The sequence below is a fragment of the Pantherophis guttatus genome, chromosome 4 (genome assembly GCF_059756535.1).
Source record: "Pantherophis guttatus breed Tessera chromosome 4, ASM5975653v1, whole genome shotgun sequence".
In the NCBI taxonomy this organism is placed as follows: Eukaryota; Metazoa; Chordata; class Lepidosauria; order Squamata; family Colubridae; genus Pantherophis; species Pantherophis guttatus.
This window is the reverse complement of record NC_142066.1, coordinates 127,782,501-127,804,432: the sequence shown is the minus strand read 5'-3', so window position 1 is coordinate 127,804,432 and position 21,932 is coordinate 127,782,501. Positions and strand designations below refer to the sequence as shown.

General features: G+C 35.6%; 1 protein-coding gene across 5 annotated transcripts in view; it reads left to right on the top strand.

The window, feature by feature from the left end:
• UMAD1 (UBAP1-MVB12-associated (UMA) domain containing 1) overlaps positions 1-21,932 on the top strand; it is a 60,806-nt gene that overhangs the window by 1,452 nt on the left and 37,422 nt on the right. For 4 of the 5 annotated variants that reach the window (XM_034402302.2, XM_034402305.1, XM_034402304.2 and 1 more), the window contains one exon: positions 1,904-2,002. In XM_034402302.2, the coding sequence (XP_034258193.1) occupies positions 1,921-2,002 (82 nt within the window). In that variant the 5' untranslated portion in view covers positions 1,904-1,920. Of the gene's footprint in view, positions 1-1,903; positions 2,003-21,932 lie in introns of those variants that run through there. The other variant, XM_034402306.3, reaches the window with a different exon arrangement.

The following is a 21,932-nucleotide window of genomic DNA, read 5'->3' as shown; positions in this document are numbered from 1 at the left end:
TGGCCTCTTCCCATCTGCTAATCCCATGTAGCTCCTTAGTTTACTGAGGCAGTTTGAGAAATGAAGAGGCAATAAAGATGGCAAAATAATTCACTTAATTATGAAACTCTGTGAATAAAATGAAAACTAAGAAAGTATGTATATTTATGGACAGATAAATAAGAACTTTTTTATAGTCAGTTACCATAGGGTTACCCTTGAAGACCATTTGGAAACTTCAACTAATATAAAATACTGCTGCATGGATAATATATGGTGCCAGTTACACACCACATGTAACTATAATTTAGTACTCCATGAACTGCATTGGCTACCAGAGTGTTTATTGGTGCAATTCAAAGTGCTGGTTTCACCTTTACAGTCCTATATGGCTCAGTACCAGGTTACCTGAAGGACTGTCTTTTTTGCAAGAGTTTCTACCTGGTAAATCCAACCCAATAGGGCATGCTGAAGCCAGAGTGTTGACTGGGAGGAACTAGAAGAATGATCTTTTCTGTTGTAGCCCCTGCCTTATTGAATATTCTTCCCTCAGAGATTAGAATGACCCCAATCCTGTTGGCTTTTCGCAAAGCTTTTAAAATTTTGCTATTTATCTGGGCCTAAGGCTCAGAATGGGTTAAAGCTCTGTTACTTAGTGTTACTATTAGTTGATTAGTTATAATGGCTGCTGTTTGTATTTATTTATATTGTGGCAGGGTGGATTTGATTTAAATCAAGTCGAATTAAATCATGATTGAAATCACTAGTAAAAAGGCTTGATTTAAATCAACTCAATTTAAATTATAATTTTTAAAGAGCAACTGTCATCTCTGCCCTGCAGCGGTTCCTCCTCTGACCTGCTGTTGACTCACTGACGGTCCCAATATTGCAGAATTTACAGCCTCATGCTACATAACTAAGCTCCATTTCATGCTGAATAATTATTAATAAATTATTAATGTATCTTAAATAGAAAACTATCTTTAGATAGATTTTTACTCCAAAAGCATTTTATTAAAATAAATTTGATTTAAATAAAAAAAATCCATTTATTTATTTATTTATTTTTTAAAAATTGATTTTTATTCAACATTTGAAAAACATTTCAAATGTTTTTGAAATTGTTTTATAATTTTAGAATTGTAAGCCGTCCAGGATACTGGGTTGAGTTGGGCAGTTATATAAATTGAATGAAAGAACAAACAAACAAACAAAACAAATAGTAACACCATTATTAAGGGAATCTGGCTTTCCCATTGACTTTGCTTGTCAGAAGGACACAAAAGGTCTTTCATAACCTTTGGATACTGCAGCCAACATAAATATGAACCAGTTGCAAGCATCTGAATTTTGATCACATGATTATGGGGATGCTGCAATGGTCATAAGTATGAAAAATGATCATAAGTTACTTTTTTCAGTGTCATTGTAACTTCGAATGGCCACTAAATGAATGATTGTAAATTGAGGACTACCTGTATTTGAACTATAAAATTTAATCTAAATTATTATTATTAATCTGCTACTGATGTTTGGGCATCTGAGTATCTTTGAGAAAAACTTTTTTAAAATTATTGAATATTTTACTATCAGCCGTTCTTCCCTACAATAGTCTGGTTTTTTAAGAACAATCCAGGTTTAAGTCAGCATAAAGGTGTACCTCCAGCTCTTATTAAATTTAGGGAGCTAGAATTCTGTTTTGCTGTACAAAATGTTAATGCTTGGGAATTGACCATTCATGATTCAACATACAAAGCCTATGTCATTTTTTTTAATTAATGGTAATTACGGTATTTCATTGTCCCTCTTAAGTTTACCCCTCCAGATGAAATGTTTTCCAAAATTTATTTTGATAATTATAGAAATGTGAATTTGTTTTGCTTTCTTTACTTTTTTGCTTGCTTTCTTTACTTTTTATTCTTAGACTTGTATTGCAAAGAGATGTTCAGTTTATTCAGAAAAAGCCAGGATACAAAAAAGGTAGTGGTGACTGACAAAGAAGTAGATGGATTTGTTTTTCTGGGTAAGTATCTTTAATCACATAGAAATCATTTATTTTTAAAAAATATTTTCTAGATTCTGTATGTTACAAGGTGCTAACTGAAAAGTACATAGAATGTAGTGCTTGAATAAGTATAGATGTAGAAGTATAGATGCTTACTAATCCAGTCAATTTTTAAAAATAAATTATTATTTTGGGAATAAGAATGTAAATGAATGGTTTATTGTAGCTGATACAATTATTCTACCCACATTCTTTGCTATAGGTTCTTTGCATCTGTAACAGCTACCTCACTAAACAAGTAATAATATAGTTCTGTGACTTAGTTCCTTTGCTTATAACAATCTAAAAATAAGTCAGTTAGTGATATATTACGATTGCTTTTAAAACCAATGTTTCAGGATGTTTTAATTCTAAAGCAGGATTTATTTATTTAGCTATTCTAAAGTAATTCCAATAGAGTTTACCTCTGAATACAAAACTTATTGAACAGTCAACCATTTATTTATTTATTTATTTATTTTATTTTTCATATTTGTATACCGCCCTACTCCCGAAGGACTCAGGGCGGTGAACAGCCATAATTTACAGAGGTTGCAAACACTATCGTGTATTTCTATTTGTTGATGCACTTGATCTTGCATTGATTGTTGTGTTAAAACATTAAAAGTGTAATGACTTCAGTAAACAATGACATAAAGAAGTAACTCATGATCTTATATCTTAGCTAAATCACGTAGAGAAGAAGCAGTCCTAGGAAAAACAATTGTGGAGGAAACAGAAAATGGTTGGAGAATTACTGCTTTTGAGTAGCTAACTGTTCCTCTATTGTTAATGTTCCCATTGTACTATTTCTCTATGGCTGTGATGGTGAACCTATGGCACTTGTGCCAGAAGTGGCACACAGAGCCCTCTCTGTGGGCACGTACGCCGTGGCCAGCTGCTCTTTTGGTTTCCGGCGCACACATGCATACAGGCCAGCTGGTCTTTGTACGTGCTGGAAACCCAAAGACCAGCTGGCCGGTGCACATGCACTTGCTGTCCACCTGGACTTCAGGTTTCCGGTGCTCTGGCACACGTGAAGACCAGGTGGCAGGCACGCGCTTGTGCACCAGCCAGCTGGTCTTCAAGTTTCCAGAGCTGCAGCATGCATGTTCCGGTTTGGGCACTCTGTGCCGAAAAGATTCGCCATCACTGCTCTATGGGAATACTAGTCTTTTTCAAAAGTAGTCTTCAATGTATGACTTTGTCAAATAGCAAATAAGGTTCTTTTCTCATGAGATTATGTATGCTGCGTCATATCTCAAATCCTTTGTTGATTTTTCTTTAGAGAATGAGAGTGGAAACTATTCCAGTCATGTGCCTGTGGGAGTTAGGTAGTACTACTGCTTACTATATGTTGTTTTTCAGTAAGAGTTGCCTACTGCCAAGGCATGTGTGCTCAAGGGTATGCGCTCATGTGCATCCCAGAGGGCATATAATATAGTTGATGTTTCTGGAAAAGAAAGTTGCCAGAACAATTAATTTGATAGGAACAAAGAAAAACAACATTACTTCATATGGGTAAATGAAGTAATAGCACATTAAATGTTTAGCCTTTTTCATGTGGTCTCTTGAATGCTACATATATATATGTGTGTGTGTGTGTGTGTGTGTGTGTGTGTGAGAACTAGTTAGATGACATAACTCACATTCAGATCCTGGTAACTACATAGACAAATACAATTCTGATCTGTTTTCATCCACCCACTTTATGTTTATCTTCTAGTCTCTTAAATTTGCTGAGCACAAGGATTTTGTCTAGTTCACATTATTTGCCCAAAGTATGTGAGCTTTTTGCCTTAAGAGAGCAGTCAACAGTCAGTATTAATCTTATGTAGTCCATAGGAAGTAGTTTGTGATTCTGTTCTGGAAGATTTCCTTCCTAAAAACTGACAGACCACTACTCTAATATTTGGACCTATGTGATCTGGATTTAAACAGAATATTCTTGTATTCAACCATGTTACCTTCAAAGTCATAACAAAGATGTTTAATAGTTTACATATAAGGTTATGACTTTTCAAAGGGGAAGTGAAAAAAATTACATGCATTCTGCCTTTTCAATAGCAAAATTGCAACATCTCTATACTGCAGTTTCTTTTACCAAATATGTATTATTTGTGAGGTGTTTTTTTCCTTTGATGCAAGTAATAAGACTTCCTACCTGATAACCTCATCTATAAAAGCCATTTCATGATTTTAGTTTACAGATTGCCACTTTTATGTAATAGCTACTTTCAGAAATGAAAGTAGCTATTGGCTTTATTGTTGTTCTCTATTTTGTGAAGAATAGGATTAAAAGTTCCACGTGTCTGATTTCAGTACTTTGAATTCAATGAGCAAGAACTATGAGGAGACCAGAAAAACAACCCTCTCCAGTGTCATTGATTTCTACTCGCATAAGGAGATAATTGCTATCTGTTCATTCAGTGTGGAGTCAAGTAATCCTCTTGGGTACTTTTGTTTTACACAAAAACAAAGTGCAGTATGCTTTTGAATCATTAGGTGGCATATTTCTTCATGCTCACATGCTCCTTGACTGAATTGAATGCAATATTTATTAATAACCTCTTTTATTAAAATCATATTTCAATATTTTAAATGAGTTTTTAAAATTAATGGAATGAAATTTGTAGTCAGTTTGTAAGTTTGAAATAACAAAAATCTCAAGAGATGTTTCATCATTTATTTCAAAACATAATTACTGATGAGTCATTGAGAAAAAAAATACTGATAAAAAAGTGAATTTACATATGCAGGAATAGGAATTACTATAAACATCATGTATTAAAATTGCAAGAAGTACAGTATATATGTTGTCTAACTTCACAAATATAGCCATATCTTGACTGAATGAACTTGCCATTTCTAATGCAGATTAATAAAATTTAAATAACAAAGGAATAATATTTTCTGGTGTAAGAGAAGTTTTTCTTAATAATAGAATCTTGGATGTACTGCTTTCTGTGGACTTTGTATAGTGTCATATCTGAGTATTCCCATTGCTATCTACAAATACAAATGTTTGTCTTCCAGCAATTTTATTCATAGGTTCAGTTTGTTATATAGTTCTGTAGTGGATGTAACCTTTAGAAATAACATCTGCTACATTTGGATAAAAATAGAGTAGCTGCTAACCTATATAGAGAGAATGATAATTTGCCATGAAACCTATGTAAATTTATAAAATTGCACTACTTTTTAATTTATATATCTTTATGTAGTTAGTTTTTAAAATGTGATTAAATATCTTAATATGAAATCATAACAACATTCCAAATAGTCTAAATCCTGCAAATGGATCTGTTGTTTAAAAAGATACTTTGCAATCTGTCTTTCCTCATGTTTCATTATAGGTATCAATTTTCTTTGAAAAATATGTACTTATGGTGAGATCATTTCTGCAGATAGTCCTTGGGTTATAATCACTCAGCAACCATTCAAAATTACAATAGTACTGAATGAACAGAACTTATGACAAATTCTTGAAGTTGTAGTAATTGCAGCATTCCCACAGCCATGTGATCACATTTGCAAACTTCCTTGCCAGCTTTCAAAAAGTAAATTCAATGGGAAAGAGGTCACAAGTCACTCCTGCTCCCACTACATTTTTGCCCACCTGTCTATGCTCTGCAGCACCTGCCCGCAACTCTGCCTATGCTATGTAGCACCCACCTGCTGGTCCACTCCTCTTTCCATGTTGCAGTCACATGAAGTCTTTGCTTAACGCCCATGCAATTCTGGAGTTACAACAGCAACTCCAGGACTTCCAGGACTGCCATTGCTAAGCAATGCCATCATGCGACATTATGCTGCACAACTGCATCAGAGACAGAAGAAACAAGCACATTTAAAAAAAGAGTAGTAACGTGTTGCTGAGCTTCGGAATCATTTGATTCCAAAGTTATGATTTTAAACAAAGAGCTGCCTTTCTGGAACCAAGTGATAATAATTTTTATGTGATAGTTGTGCTGAAACTTATTTAAGAGGTATAAAAAGTCAGAGCAACTTTTAAAATTATATTTTCTTAATCAATTCAAGAACAGTTATTTAAATTCTATTGAAAATACCCCAGTTCAAACATAAACTAAGGCTGTATGCTTTTCTTCTGTTCTTCTATTTTGTAAGGAAAACTAAAAACTTCGTAATTTAAATAAAGCACTTTTCCGGTAATATCTAAATTTAGGTATTGTTGTTCAGTGATGCCAGATTGAGTAACCTTTTAATGGCAGGGGCATACATAATATATTTTGGGATCTAAGAGATGCATTGGATGAGGCAATGATGCAAACTGAATTTCTTTTATTTTTTGTTTGTTAGGGGAGTTAGAACTGAGGACTTGTTTGGTTTTTGTTTTGTTTTTGTTTTGTTTTGTTTTTGTTTATTTGATTTATATGCCGCCCTTCTCCGGAGACTCAGGACGGCTTACAGTGCGTTAAGCAATAGCCTTCATACTTTTGTATATTTTATTCAAAGTCAGCTTATTGCCCCCACAAACTGGGTCCTTCCTTGTTTTTGAAATGATGTTAAGCCTTTTGCAAAAAAACCCAACAACAATAGTTGTCACATGTATTCTCTGCATTAATGGATTGAAATTATTTATTAATATTCCATATTTCTAAACTGCCCATCTATTTCAAAAATGGATTAAATAATAATAATCATAATAAATAATTGGATAAGGCTCCAGTTTCCATAAAGAAAGGGCTGAGCTTTGTTTTTATTTTGATTAGTGAGAATGAAACAGGATTTTAGATTGAATTCAGATTGTACAAACTGAAATTTAGATATCCCAAAATATTCTGAGTGAAATTGAAATATTCTTGTCATTGGAGAATGAGGTAGAAAGAAAGAACACTGAGCCCAAGATTGCTTGATGCTAATGATTAGGTTAATCTTCAATTTGATTATAACTTGAAAAAATTATAATGTAAAAAATTAACAGTTCAAGTCCTAAGCAAGGACCTAAGAGCTGTTACATCTAAGTATGTAGACAGTTTTGAGTAGGATGGTTTTTTGCAAAGTCAGGATATTCAGGTCTAATAAGTTCAAAATTTCCATATCTATGCAGCCCTTTGGTATTGCTCCAAGGGCTCCTATTACTACTGGTACAACCACTGATTTTTTTCCCTCCATAATCGCTCAATTTCAATTTGCAGATCGCAATATTTTGTTATTTTTTTCTATCTGTTTCTCCTCAATTCATGTATCACCTAGTATTGCAATATCAATGAACCAGACTTTTTTCCTTTTCTACAATAATGATGTCAGGTGTGTTGTGGGTCAGATATCAGTTTGTTTGGATTTGAAAGTCCCACAGAATCTTGACTTGCTAAATTTTCAAGAACTTTGCCAATTTGGTGTTCCCAGTAATTTTTGCTGCATTTGAAACCAGACTTCTGGTGAAGCTTCTTCCAAAGTATGATTTTGGCAACTTGATCGTGACATTGTAGATAATCAGTCTGTGAGATTTTGCTGCAGCCATTATTAAGGTGATCCACTGTTTCATCTTTCTCATTGCATAACGACATTTGCTCTTGTTACTGACGTGTTGAATTTTTGCTTTCGTGGAATTGGTCTGCAAGGCTTGTTCTTGGGCAGCCAAAATGAAGCCTTCAGTTTATTTCTTCAGCACCCCTGATCTCAAAAAACTCCATGTTAGCTTTATATGTACCTTTTCTTCAATGTCCTTCAGGTATTGACTGTCCATAGCCTTCTTTTTTCAGTTAACAACTCTATGTTCAATTGTTTCCTTTTGATATCCAATCCGATGCTTCCAATCTTGATGTTTTCAAGAGATTTCTCCTCCTTCAGCAGAGTGTCTTGCTTTTTTATGTAGTTGTTTAAGCTGTGTTTTCCCTCTTCCATAGTTTGTTTCATCTATAAGAGTCCTCTGCCATTCTCAGTTCTAGGCAAGTACAATAGATCAATATCACATTTTGGGTCCAGAGCAGGGGTCAGCAACCCGCAGCTCCGGAGCCACAAATGGCTCTTTGGGCCCTCTGCCGCAGGTCCCTATCTCATCACTGGTTGGCCCCGCCCTCATTTCTTTTTTGAACTCCAGCCCAAAGCGGCAGGAAGCGAAAGCTGCCTTACTCGCAAATGTGGCATGAAGGCAAGTACAGGGCAGCTTCGCTCCTGCACTCTCCTTCCTCTTCCTCCTCTCTTAACCCCCGGACTGGCTGTGGCTGAGCCGGGAGTATGCGCACACGTGAAGAGACCCTTCATAAGTGAGCCACTGCCCACCCCGAGCGCACCTTTCCTGAGCATTGACGCTCGCTTGAGGAGGGCCCCCCCACGTGTGTGCACACTCCTGGCTCAGCCATAACTGGCCCAGGCGTCCTGAGAGGAGGACGGAGAAGAGGGTCACCAGAGAGTGCAGAAGCAAAGCTGTTCTGTATCTGTCTTCGCACCACATTTGCACATAAAGCAGACTTTGCTTCCTGCCACTTCAGGAATAAGAGGGGCGGGACCAACCAGTGATGGGACAGGAATGGAAACGCCTCACTTTGAAATGGCAATACAAATTCCCAAGGTAATTACTATTTATGTTGTATAAGAGAGAGAGTAGCATATTTCTTTGGCAATTCACATGACTTCCTAATATGCAACTATTACACATCCACATGAACTTTTCAATTGCCTCAACAGAGTTAAAGTTACACCCTCAGGAAAGACACATGCATGTTCTCTCTTTCTCTTTCTCTTTCTCTCTCTCTCTCTCTCTCTCCCTCCCTCCCTCCCTCCCTCCCTCCCTCTCTCTCTCTCTCTCTCTCTCTCTCTCTCTCTCTCTCTCTGCACTCGGCCGAAGAGTTGCCGGTGGGTGATGACACGGCAAGGGGATGGCCAGAGCATTAGTGCAGGAGAGAAGCGATGTCCTGTTAAGACCCTCCTAAGCGAGCAGGCATCCACCCCTTGCACCCCTTTGCTGCGCTTTGGCACTCACTTGAGGAGGGTCTCCCTGCACATGCTAATGCTCCTGGCTCAGCCATAGCTGGCCAGTAAGTTACAAGAGGAAGGGTGAAGGGAGGGGGGAGAGAGAGACACACACAGAGAGAGAGAGAGAGAGACAGACAGACAGACAGACAGACAGACAGACAGACAGAATGATACAGAGAGTAGGTGAGAGACGGGAAGAGAGGGAGAGAGACAGAGGGGGGAAGATAGGGAGAGGTGGGAGAGACATAGAGAATAGTTTTGTGACTGGGTAGGTGTGGCTAGGTGGTCATATGATTGGGTGGGAGTGAGTGACATCGAGTTGGCCATGCCCTCCCAGGTTTTGTGGCTCCCAGGGTGGGTTTTTCCTGTAGGAAATGGGTCCAAGGGCTCTTTGAGTGTTTAAGGTTGCCTGGTGCATTGTCATTAGATTTCTTGTCTTTCAGTTGAAGTTATCAAGTTCTAACTGAGCCCGATCAATTATTCCAGATGAGTATCGTATTACAGGCACTGCCCAGATGTTAATTGCCTTTATGACAGTCCCTCCACTAAGCTTTGGATCTCAAAATTTTCTGGACTCGCTTCATGTATTTTGTTGAAGTAGCTTCCTTGACTTGGTTATGCAATAGGTCAGAAGCTTCTAAAACTCCTAAGTACTTCTACCCTTCTTCTGATGTTACTGTTTTTATCAACTCTTCATTAACAAGTTTGAATCCATCATCTTCAACAATTTGTCAAATTGCATTTCAATGTCTCTGCTAAACTCCTCAGTGCTTTTCAGCAGTGAGATCAATTCAGCTTTTGTTTTTCCAAACAGTTTTAAACCATCCATGTAGAGCAGATGGGAAATTTTTAATCCTTTTTTAGCCAATTCATAGCCACAATTCATTTTGTTCAAAATGCTTATTAGTGGTCCCATTGAAAGTACAAATAACAGAAGTGACAATGAGTAACCTTGGAAGATTCCTCGTTTGATTTCAACTTCACCAAGTTCTTCTCCGCAGGCCATCAACTTAGTTTGCTATAGCTTCATGGAAGTATTCAGGAATTTCTGGATGTTGCTGCTAATTCCAAAAATGTCTAAGCATTTCTCAATCCAGCTATGTGGAACAGAATCAAATGCTTTCTTGTAATCAATCCAGGCCATGAACAAATTTGTTTGTCTTTTCCTTGAATTCCTCAAAATCAGTTTATCAATCATCAGTTGGTCTTTGGTTCCTCTTGAATTTTTTCAGTACCCTCTCTGTTCTACAGGCAGCAAATTCTTGTTTTCTAGATAATCATAAATTTACTTTGCAATAATGCTTGTAAGAATTTGTATGTGAATGGCAGGCTAGTGATTGCCTGTAATTTTCAGGTTTGTTTCCCATTTCTACAACCTTCTGAATCAAAAAAGTTCTTCCGGTTGTTAGCCATTTTTCACTTTCTGGTGTTTCCAGAACCTGATTCATCTGGTTTGCTAATTTTGAATGCAAACTTGTTAGTGATTTCAACCAAAATCCATGCACCTCATCTAAACCTGGGGGATTCCAGTTCTTGATCTCCTTTGCTTGCTTTTGCACCATTTCTTTTGTGAACAACTTCCATTCTAGTCACTTTTTTTTATTTAAAAAGTTTTAGCAGTCATTACAACAATTTCCCCCCCTCCCACCCCACTATCCCCCCTCTCCCTCCAACGCCCTCCCCCCTGATACCCACCTCCCGGACTTCCCAGAGCAAAAATAGGGTATAGCATAACAAACATAAACTAAAATAAGCTAACTTTCTGTGGTCTCCAAACTCCCCCTTGCTCTTTAACTCCCCTTTCAACTAACTAAACATATTCAAAAAGGAAATATAGATTTCATTCATAAGCTATTTGAAACTTTTTAGTCCGATATTTGTTTTGCATATAGTCAATCCATCTTCCATCTTCTCCATTCCAATATATATCTTTCATTTGAATGGTCCTTCAAATACACTGAAATTTTAGCCATCTCTGCTAAGTTCACTACTTTTAGTGTCCATTCTTCAATAGTAGGCAAGTCTTCCTTCTTCCAGTACTGTGCCACCAAGAGTCTGGCTACTGTTATTAAATTTAAAATCAACTTAGTCTCTATAACAGTACAATCTGTAATTATGCCTAACAAAAAAAAAACTGTGGAGTAAATTTTATTTTCTTTTTTTTAAAAATAATTTTTATTGAGTATAAATATTAAAAAAAGACGTAACAACATATACACAACAAACATTTATACAACATATACACAAAAATATTATGATTTCTTCTTAAGCATTTTTTCAAAGTGACATTCTACAATTCTACTTATAATATATTCCTTCACCTCTCCTTAATCTAATAACATTTTTTATATATATTTAAATCGGTAACATTTCCCCCTATATTTTTTTGTTTATTTCTCATTTTTAACCAATTATACCAATTATTCCATATTTTATAATATTCTGATTCTTCTCTTTCTTGTATTTCTTTGGTTAACCTATCCATTTCAGCACATTCTAAGATTTTTTCTATTACTTCTGTTTCGTTTGGTGTTCTTTCTTGCTTCCAATTTTTTGCGTAAGTTATTCTTGCAGCAGTTAATATGTGAATTATGAGATATTTAATATTTTAGGGTATGATTTGTTAAAGATTCCTAATAAAAATGTTTCTGGTTCTTTAGATATAAAGATATAATTGACTATCAAGGCAAATTAAAGACAAAACAACAATTGGAGACAGATTTACATAAAGAAATAGACTGGTGGACTTACACTCAAATACAATCCAAATACAGAGAACATATAAAAACATATGAAATTTATAACCAAAAACAAGAAATAGACAAAATTATATTAGACTCAGAAAATAAATTAATTAGTAGAATCTACAAATTTCTTCTACGCTATAAATTGGAAGAAGAGACAGTCAAAGAAACGATTAAGTGGGCTCAAAACATCAAACACACAATACCTTTGGAAAAATGGGAAAAGTTCTGGCAGGTAAATCTAAAATTAACGAAAACAACGGTATACAAGGAAAACCAACTGAAAATGTTTTATAGGTGGCACATGTCTCCAACCAGACTGGCAAAAATACAGCCTAAAAATTGCCCGATATGTTGGAAGTGTAAAAAGATACAAAGGACTTTCTATCATTTATGGTGGACTTGCCCGGCAGCAAAGAAATTTTGGTCTAACATTAAAAAATGGTTGGAACAAATAACAGAAACACAGATAGAAATTTTATTTTCTTTTTGAGAATATTTTGAATAATCCACCATATTTTTATCCAAAATGCCTTAATTTTTTTACATGTCCACCATATATGATAATACGTGGCATCATCACATTCACATCTCCAACACTTAGGTTGCACACTTGGATACATACAGGCTAACTTTTTAGGATCCAGATGCCATCTATAAAATATTTTATAAAAATTCTCTCTTAAATTTTGGGCTTGCGTGAACTTCACATTTCTAACCCATATTTTTTCCCATGTTTCCATCATTATTGGTTCTTCAATATTTTGTGCCCACTTTATCATACAGTCCTTAACTAACTCCATTTCTGAATCTATTTCTAGCAACGCATTATACAACCTTTTTATATGCATTTGACTTTGATCTCTAATCTATTTTACCAAGTTCTCCTCATTTTGCAGAAAACCAATTTTCTGATCTTCTCTCCATCTAGCTTGCAACTGTACATATTGAAACCATGTTCAAATTGTCCTTTCTTCTCTTAGTTGATTCAAAGATTTTAATTGTAGTATACCTCTTTCCTTGTTAAGAAGCTCTTTATATGTAATCACATCCTGCCTTTGCTCTACACTTATATTCTCTATTGCGTGTCTGGGTATTGCCCACAATGGTAACTTCTCGTTTAGTTTATATTTGTACTTTTTCCAGACACACAATAGAGCATTCCTTAATATATGACTTTTAAAAATCTTGTCCACTTTCTTATCATATAATAAATAAGCATGCCACCCGTAAACCAAATCATATCCCTCAATATTCAAAATTCTTTCTTCTGTTAAATTCATCCAATCACTCATTGCTAATAGAACAGCTGCCTCATAATAAAGTCTTAAGTTAGGCATTTTGAGACCTCCTCTTTCACGTTTATTGTGCATTATTTTTTGTTTTATTCTCGGTCTCTTCCCTGCCCAAACAAAATTATTAATACCCTTCTGCCATATCTTCAAATTCTCATCTTTTTTAAACATTGGTATCATTTGAAAAAGAAACAAAAACTTAGGCAAAACATTCATTTTTACTGCTGCTATTCTTCCTAGCAAGGATAATTGTAATTTTTTCCAGTTTTCCATCTCTTTCTTTATTATTTGCCACAATGGATCATAATTATACTTAAATAATTTCGCATTTGATGTCATAATATAAACCCCTAAATACTTAACTTTTTTTACAATTTCAAATCTTGTTAGTCTTTCTAATTCTTCTTTTTGATTTATAGTCATATTTTTAGTTATTATCTTTGTTTTCCCTGCATTTATTTTAAATCCAGATACTTGTCCATATTGATTAATTATATCCATTAGACCTACAACTGACTGTAATGGTTGGGTTAAGGTAACAATCAAGTCGTCTGCGAATGCTCATAATCTATAGTCATACTGCCTAATCTTAATTCCACTTATTTTGTCCGACCCACGTATCTTACTTAACAAAAATTCCAAAGTCAAAATAAACAATAATGGAGACAAAGGGCATCCTTGTCTTGTTTCTTTTTCTATATTAAAAGTATCTGTTAAACTACCATTAATTACTATTTGCGCTGTTTGTTTCTAATATATTGCCTTAATAGATTTTGTGAAATGTTCCCCAAACTGTATCTTTTCTATTATTTTCAATAAAAATTGCCAATTCAATCGATCAAATGCTTTCTCTGCATCAAGAAATATCAGCGCCGCAGGGATTTGGTTGTTCTTCCCCAAATACTCCAATAGGTTAACAACTGGCCTCTTCATTTGTCTACAATTTATAAAACCAGTTTGATCATTATGAATCATTTGTTGCATGACTGTCATTAACCTATTTGCTAATATTTTAGCAAAAATCTTGTAATCTGTATTTAAAAGTGATATGGGCCTGTAATTTTTTGGCTGGGTGTGGTGTTGCTCCTCCTTTGGAATCAAAGAAATATAAGCTGTCCTCCAAGATGGGGGTACATCTCCTCCAGATTGTATATTAGTAAATAATTCTTTAAGTGGACCCACCATTTCTAACTGCAAATGTTTATAATAAGCAGCTGTCAATCCATCCGTCCCAGGAGCTTTACCCACTTTCAACTGCTTAATTGCAGACATAATCTCCTCAGTGGTTATTGGTTGATTTAAACCCTCCCTTTGCTCTTTTATAATTGTAGGAATATTTTCTTTCTGTAGATATCTATCTATATCTGTACCTTGAATTTTATCACCAGCATATAACCTCGTATAAAATTCTAAAAATGCTTTTTTAATCATATTTTGCTGATAAACCTCTTTACCTTTATATTCTATTTTCTCTATGGTCCATGACTTTTGTTTTTTCCTTAACAAATATGCTAACCACCTCCCTGGTTTTATTAGCATTACAAAAAGTATTATGTTTAGCATATTGCAAATTAGTTGCGACCTGATCAGCCATTAACATATTAAATTGCCCTCGCAATAAATTAATTGCCTCTTTTATTTTCTTATCTGCTGGATTCAATATCAAAGCTTTTTTTTTTTCTAATTTCCTCTTCTAAATCCTTCCTTTTTTTTCCTGTTTGCGTCTATATTTATTATTCAAATATATCAGAATGCCTCTCATATATGCTTTGCTTGCATCCCAAACCATTTCCATAGATGTACATATGCATATTTATAATAAAAAATTCTTTCATAATTTTTTTACATTCTTTTACATTTTCCTCATATCTAAACAGATTTTCATTTAACCTCCAAGACCTCTTAGATCCCCTTCCATACTCTAATTCCATCCAGACTGGACTATGATCCGTTAAAACTCTTGGACAAATCTTCGTCTTGTTCACTCTGGAAAAGAAATCATTTGTAATTAGTATAAAATCAATCCTTGAGAGAGATTGATGTCTATCAGAAAAAAAGGTAAAGTCTTTTTCTTCGGGGTTTCTCTCTCGCCAGATATCTCTCAATTCCATATCCTCCATCATTTCAAAAAACGATTTTGGCAATCTGGCACGCGTTGAAATGTTCTGCAAGAGCCCCTTCTTATCTCTTTTAGTGTCCAAAACTCCATTCCAATCACCCAATAAAATACATGATTTATAGTCCCATTGTAATAACTTGGAATGTAAAAGCTTATAAAATTTTTCCTGTTGTTGGTTCAGTGCGTAGACTCCAATTAAAAGTATTTTTTCTCCTTTTATTAAAAGTTCAATTGCTATAAATCTTCCTTGATCATCTGCTTCAATTAATTTAGCAATTAAGTCTTTTTTTAGGTACCATTCTTCTATACCATTCTTCTTCTCAGGAGCAGATGCAACAAAATGTATACCTAACCTTGCATTTATTAAGTATTTTTGATCTTTACTTCTGATATGAGTCTCTTGTAAACAAATTACATCATTTTTAAACTGTTTCAAATAATAAAATATTTTTCTCCTCTTTTGTGGTGAATTTAGGCCATTAACATTCCAGGTCAAAAATCTAGTTGCCATTCTTGGCCCTCTGAAGCACTTGGAGCATCTGCTGGAAATCTCCATGCATTTTACTTTTTGGTCTTGCTCCTCCCACTGCTTCTGTTTTTGTAGTATCTTGAATCATTTGAAGTTGCTGCACTCTAAATTCCTCTTGACGCTTGGCTGCCGCTCGAGTCTGTCTTTGATCCTTAGGTTCTTCTATCTCCAAAGCTTGAACAGTAGTCGAAAATTATATTAATTCTTCTTGAATAATCAAATCACCCTTTGGGTCCTGTGCCAACAATTCTTCTTTCTCCCCCTTTCTTGCCCCCTCTATTTCCGTCTTCCTTCTAGCTTCCTGGGGCTGAGGGCATCCAGCCTTTAATACATTGGTATAGAAATCTCTTGCCTTCCACACTGAATTCAGACGGTATCTTTCTCCTGAATAATTCACCACTAGACCAGCTGGAACTTCCCATCTATACTGTATCTGACGGTTTCTCAGTTCTTCCACCAGAAAGGCATAATCCTTTCTGGCTCTCAACATTTTGGGGGGAATTTCTTTCAGTGTTAAAACCTCCTGCCCCTGCACTTGAAGTTTATTTTTAAAAGTGACTTGTAGGATTTCATTGCATAATCTCCTTGTTGTAAAATAAACTACAATGTCTCATGGTAGATGTTTCTGTCTGGCCACCCATGAATTGACACGATAAATTTTGTCAATTTGCCATTCAAAATTTGCTTTTTGATCTTCCATTATCTGTGCAAATGCTTCTGAAAAGATCTCTCTCAAATTCTCTTGCTTGTTTTCCTTGAGGCCTCTTATTCTCAAAGCAAATTCCATGTCTCTATATTGTATCATTATCACATCTGCCTCTGCTCTTTCCATCTTGTCCTAGACCTCCCCCATTTTATTTTCCAAGTTCTCATTAGACTGCTTAATTTCTTCCACTTTTTCATCTTGCTTCAATGTGTCCTGCCAATCCTTGTACTGCCATAATAATAGCTTCTCTAATTTCTTGCTTTCGTTTTTGAATAGTCTCTTTAACCTGAGCAATTTCTTCAGCAACTTCTCGAGTTTGCTCCTGAAACATTGAAGCAATTTTTTTTTCTGTAACAGAGGCTTGTGTTTTGAGGGCTTCCAATGTTAATATTGTTGGTTCTGTTGGAACAGAGAGAGATTGCAATCTGGATGTTTGAGCTGGCGAAGTCCCAGCACTTTTAGGGACAATAGCCTTAATTTGTTTTGAAGCCATTTTTAGGTTCCAATTTAAATTTAATCAGCTGTCAGAACAATAGATCCACCAAATCCAGAAATCAGTCTTTAAATAATATCAATCCTTTTTTTAAAAAAATCACTGCTGTTATCTTTAATCTTCTCCTTTTTTAAAAAAAACCCTCAAATCTCTAATTTTGAACAGGGGCTGCCAACACTAAAAGAAACTTTCCTTTTTAACTTTCGCTTTCACGCCCCATTAAAGCTCAATTGCCATCTTGGTTTCACTTTCTCCCCTTAATAAGTCAGAAGGAAGTAATACACATTTGGAGTTAAAGTTCAGTACTTGCAGATCTAATCTCTCCTGAGTTTGCTCAGCCTGCTTCCAAATGAAGTTTATTCAAGTGTTGTTTGCAGGGATGGTCGCGGCGTTTTCTTCTGCTTGAAGCAGAAACGTCCCGGATCTGGAGCTCTGTCGGGCTTCCAGGGAGCTCATACCCTTCGAGCCCCAGAATTGTTCCTGGGGCTCCTTGGGGAGCTCTACCTACGCCCGTCTGCTTTCTTCCTCCCCTTTTCCCGGGGAGAAAGTTTTCAAGCCGCTAGACAGCTGATTTGCGCTGTTCTAGTGGCTTTACGAGATCGCGGGGCTGGCACTCAAGAAAAGAGCATCTTCTGCGCCTGCGGTGCCACCGGAAGTCCCATTCTAGTCACTTTTATAATGCTTTCAACTACTTGATCCACTTTGTAATCCCATTGTGCTTCTTGTTATTTTCCCACAAATTTTCCAAATTTTCAGGGTATTTTCTTTGTTTGGTTTTTTTTTATTTGTGATAGCACAACCTCCACTTTCAAGCATCTTATAGAAATGATGCCAGCTTGCTCAAAATTGTGAATTTTTTTGAAACTGTATTATTTGGTTATCATATTGCTTTATTTTCTCTGAAATAGTCACAACTGTTTGTTTCAGCTCTTCAACTGCAACTGTTATTTCCTTGTTTTCCAGATCATAGTTTGTTGTCAGGCTCTGATTTTTTTTATTCTTCAGGCTTCCTTCCTCAAATTCTTCAAATTATTTAAATTCAATAGAACTTTCTTTATTTTTAACTCCAGGAGAATTTTCCACTTTGGTTTTTCACTTTTGGTTTTCCCTTCTTAATTGCTTTATTCTTTCCAATTTCCAAGTCCAATTCTTCAGTAGTAACATAAGCTACTGCATACATTAGCTGGTTTGTTTGAGCTAATATTTCTGTTGGAATAGTCTGGACAGCTTCATTCACATTCTTCAATAATTTAACCAAACTTCTCTTACTAACTTGATTTAGTTTTGGCAATCAATTTTTTTCCATATTTTCCGTCTGAGTTTTAATTTTCTCAGCTAATTCGACTCTAGCTGTTGGTTTTCAAGTTCTAATCCAGTTCTTGCTTCTTGTTCCTCATTCGCTTTTTTGATTTCCTTCCTTTTCTCTACTACTTGTTGCTCCACATCTAAGTTATCTTTATTATAGTTACACTTGAGCCTTGATCTTGTGCTGCTGTGCTTGCAATCTCTTGTAATTTTATATTAGTGAAGAGCTTGTGGTTCAAAATAACACATCTCAGCTCCATAAGTCTTTGTCCATTGATTTCCATATCCAGGTGATTCTCCTTCCACGTTTCTTGGCCCAGATCAATAATAAGCTTCTATAATTGAGTAATTTTCTTCCTTTGTCCAGATTTTTTGTTTTTTTCATTTGTCTTCCAGTAGCTTGTCCAACCCCATGCCCTGGTTGCCTAGCAGAGGGAGCTGAGTCCTGTGGCATATTTTTTGCAGAATACCCAGGAGCCATAGTATTTAATATGATTCGTCATAGAATTCACTTGATGTGTTTTTACCATAGTTAAAAGGGTTTGGAGCAAGTTTAGCTTGGCTTTTCAATAGAACATGTTATTATTGTTGTTAATTTTACTGGGAAACAATGACTTTCTATACCTTTAAATTGGGCTATATCTTTCTTCAGTATGTTTTTTGTGAAATGATTTTCAGGAAATTTTTGGTTGCTATCTCTCAATGATGTGGTCCTCTGATTATGTTTCATTGTTTATCTCTCTGAGGAGGGGATCTTCTATATGTGTTATGTTCACATATCTAGTACAGCAGATCTTTGCCCTAACTCTGTTAAATCTTCCCAGATACAGTTTTTACATGATGGTATAGTACAGTTAGTCCTCGATTTATGACCATAATGGAACCTGTTCATTACAGTTGCCATTAGTGATAGTTATTAAGCGAGATGGCCTTGTTTAACAACTTTCCACCCCTGTTCTCCCTGATATGGACGTTAAAAGACAATGCTAGTTGTTTAGTGGAGCATAGGTGTGCCTTAGGTGGGGAAGGCTTAGCTCAGAGCCTCAGACCTGTTTGGGCCTCCCAAGGCTACCTGTATCCCATAAGACACCGTATGCTCTGCTTCCCACCCATCAGGGTCTCCACAGCCCTTGCGCTTTCCACCCCCCCCACAGGATTCCCACAGGCGTCTCCCCACCAGTGGGTCCCCACAGGCCTTGAACCTGCTTCCTAATCATCAGGGCTCACTTCCCCCTGTTCAGTTACTTTTTGACAAACTTCAGAACTCAAGAGATCAGAGTTGGGTCATAGAGTAGGCCTCTCCATTTCTGGGCCACATAGCACAATCCCGGAAACAGCAGCCATTTTTCAACCAACCACATTGAATTGCATTTGGAAAATGGCAGCCACTTCCAGAGGGTCTGTGCAGCCCATTAACAGAGCTCCTTTCTTTGCTTCACTAACATGAGCTCTGTAACATTCCACAGTGTTTCAGTGCTGCGGAATGATGCAAAGCTCATATTAGTGAAATAAAGCGAGCCTCTCATTTGCTGGGCTACATGCTACAATGTCACAAGCAGCTATCATTTACCAAGTAAGTACTTCCAGGATTGTACCATGCGGCCCAGCAACAAAACGGTTTGCAGTTGTACAGAGCAATCCTGGAAGTTTCTGCTCAGAAAATGACAGCTGCTTGGAGGGATCACAGTGCAGTCCCAGCAATAGAACACCTTGTTTTGCTTCACTGGCATGAACTCTGCAGAATTCAGTAGCACTAGAATGCAGCAAAGCTCATGTTAATGAAGCAAAGTAAGATGCTCTATTGCTGAGTATATGGTGCACTACCATAAATGGTTGTCATTTTCCAAATGGCTACAGTGCAGCTACTCAGAAAATGGTGACCACATCTAGGATCATGTCATGTGACACAGTAATGAAGCAGCCTGCCTTTCTTCCCTAGCCCAACCTCCTGAACTCCAATGTCTACAAAAAATAAATGAAGAGCAGGGTGTGGGATGCTGTGTGGCAGGATGCCCAAGGCCTGTGGGGATCGCTGATGGGATGGGATTGAAAGATAGATGAAAGGGCTGTACAGCTTTCCTACAGTTAGTTGTAAGGACAAGCTTCTGCTTCTATAACTTTGGGAATGGGTTGTAAATAACTTTTGGGAATCCCACCATAACTTTGAACAGCCACTAAGCAAGAGTGTAGTTTATTTTTTAATCTATTTAATCTATTTATTGCTTCTTAAATTTACTGTTATTCTCTGTGTTTTCTGAATTTCATTTTCCTTAATTTCATGATTATAATCCCCTTCCTCCACATGAATTCATACACAATTTCTTTTATTCAGACTAATTCTTCATATGTTTGTCTATTCATGTCTATCCCATAATAGATTCATTAAAAATTCCTTCCTAGCTTTCTGCAATAATTCAAAATAACCATATTGCTGAAAATTCTTATAACATTTTTATTGGTCTAAGTCTGTAAATCAATTCATTTCAATTCTTATAACATTTTATCCATTTTTGAAATAATAAAACATGCATGTCAGAACCAATGATGGTATAATTAATTACCTGTATGTTTTTTTATCAAATATTTAGTTAATATCCAATATAAATGGAAATTATATTCCAATCTAAAATAAAGTTTAGATTAAAAAATTGCTTGATTCAATCTTTATCTCACTCTTTGTAAACTTTACTATTTTACTGATGTTTTAAGATTAAAAAATTAACATTTAACAAAATGAATTATAATCAAATGTTAAGATTTATCTGTGGTAATTATTTAGATAAGATAAAGTTGATACAAAGGCCAGAAATGAAATATAAATGTTTATTAAGAGATCTAGAAAACTTTGACAGATAATTCATTCTGAACAGTAACATGTATTCCCCTTTTAATGTTCAAATTAAGATCAAGCTTTATATTATTTATTTTGAAGATATGACAGATGAAATAAAGGGAAAAACAACTATAAATGTATACCTTAGAAACCTATCTGACCAATTCTTGTTATGGAAGTACTTTAATGTCATAAAATAATATTGGATTCTTTTAGTACTACAATATACATTTTGCTTTTATAATTTGGTTTGACCTTATGAACAATAATATCAAAAGGCCCTTTGAAAGTGACACTGGCAGGAAAGGAATTATCTCTTACTTTAAAAGGATCACCTGCTTTATAGTTGTCATAACTAAAGCTCTACTGACATTTCTGGCTGTTATTCAGATGCTGAAAAGTGATGCAACTTTGACATTACACAGGTTCCTTGTAATAGTACAAATAGTTGGTGATGTTTACTAAGGCAGCTTAAACCCACTGGTATCAATTACATCAAGTTCTTATCCTTATCTATTATTACCTTCCGTGCTCTTACTGGCAAAGGTTTCTTTTTCCTGGATTATTTATTTCTATCCCTGTGTGATGGTTTTCAGTATCTTGTTCACTGAGTTGCCATATAAATGCAATTATGTACAGGTAAGAATTGGATTTTAACGATTCATGTCTTCCGATTACTAGCAAGATCTGATCTCAAATTGATTAATGCTTAACTGATCACTTTAGATAGTAAAGAGATACTGTTTGTTGTGTTTTTGTTCAACTGTTGAGCATTTATATGTACATTTTATTGATTTTGATTTAAAGTACATAGTAAATGCAACAGTTAAATTGTTTTTGTTTTTTGAGTATTGCTGGCAGATTACTACATGCAGCAGTTTACCTCCTGCTTATATATAAGGAAGAGTAAGGAAGAGATAAATCCAAACTAACAAGCAGATAAGGT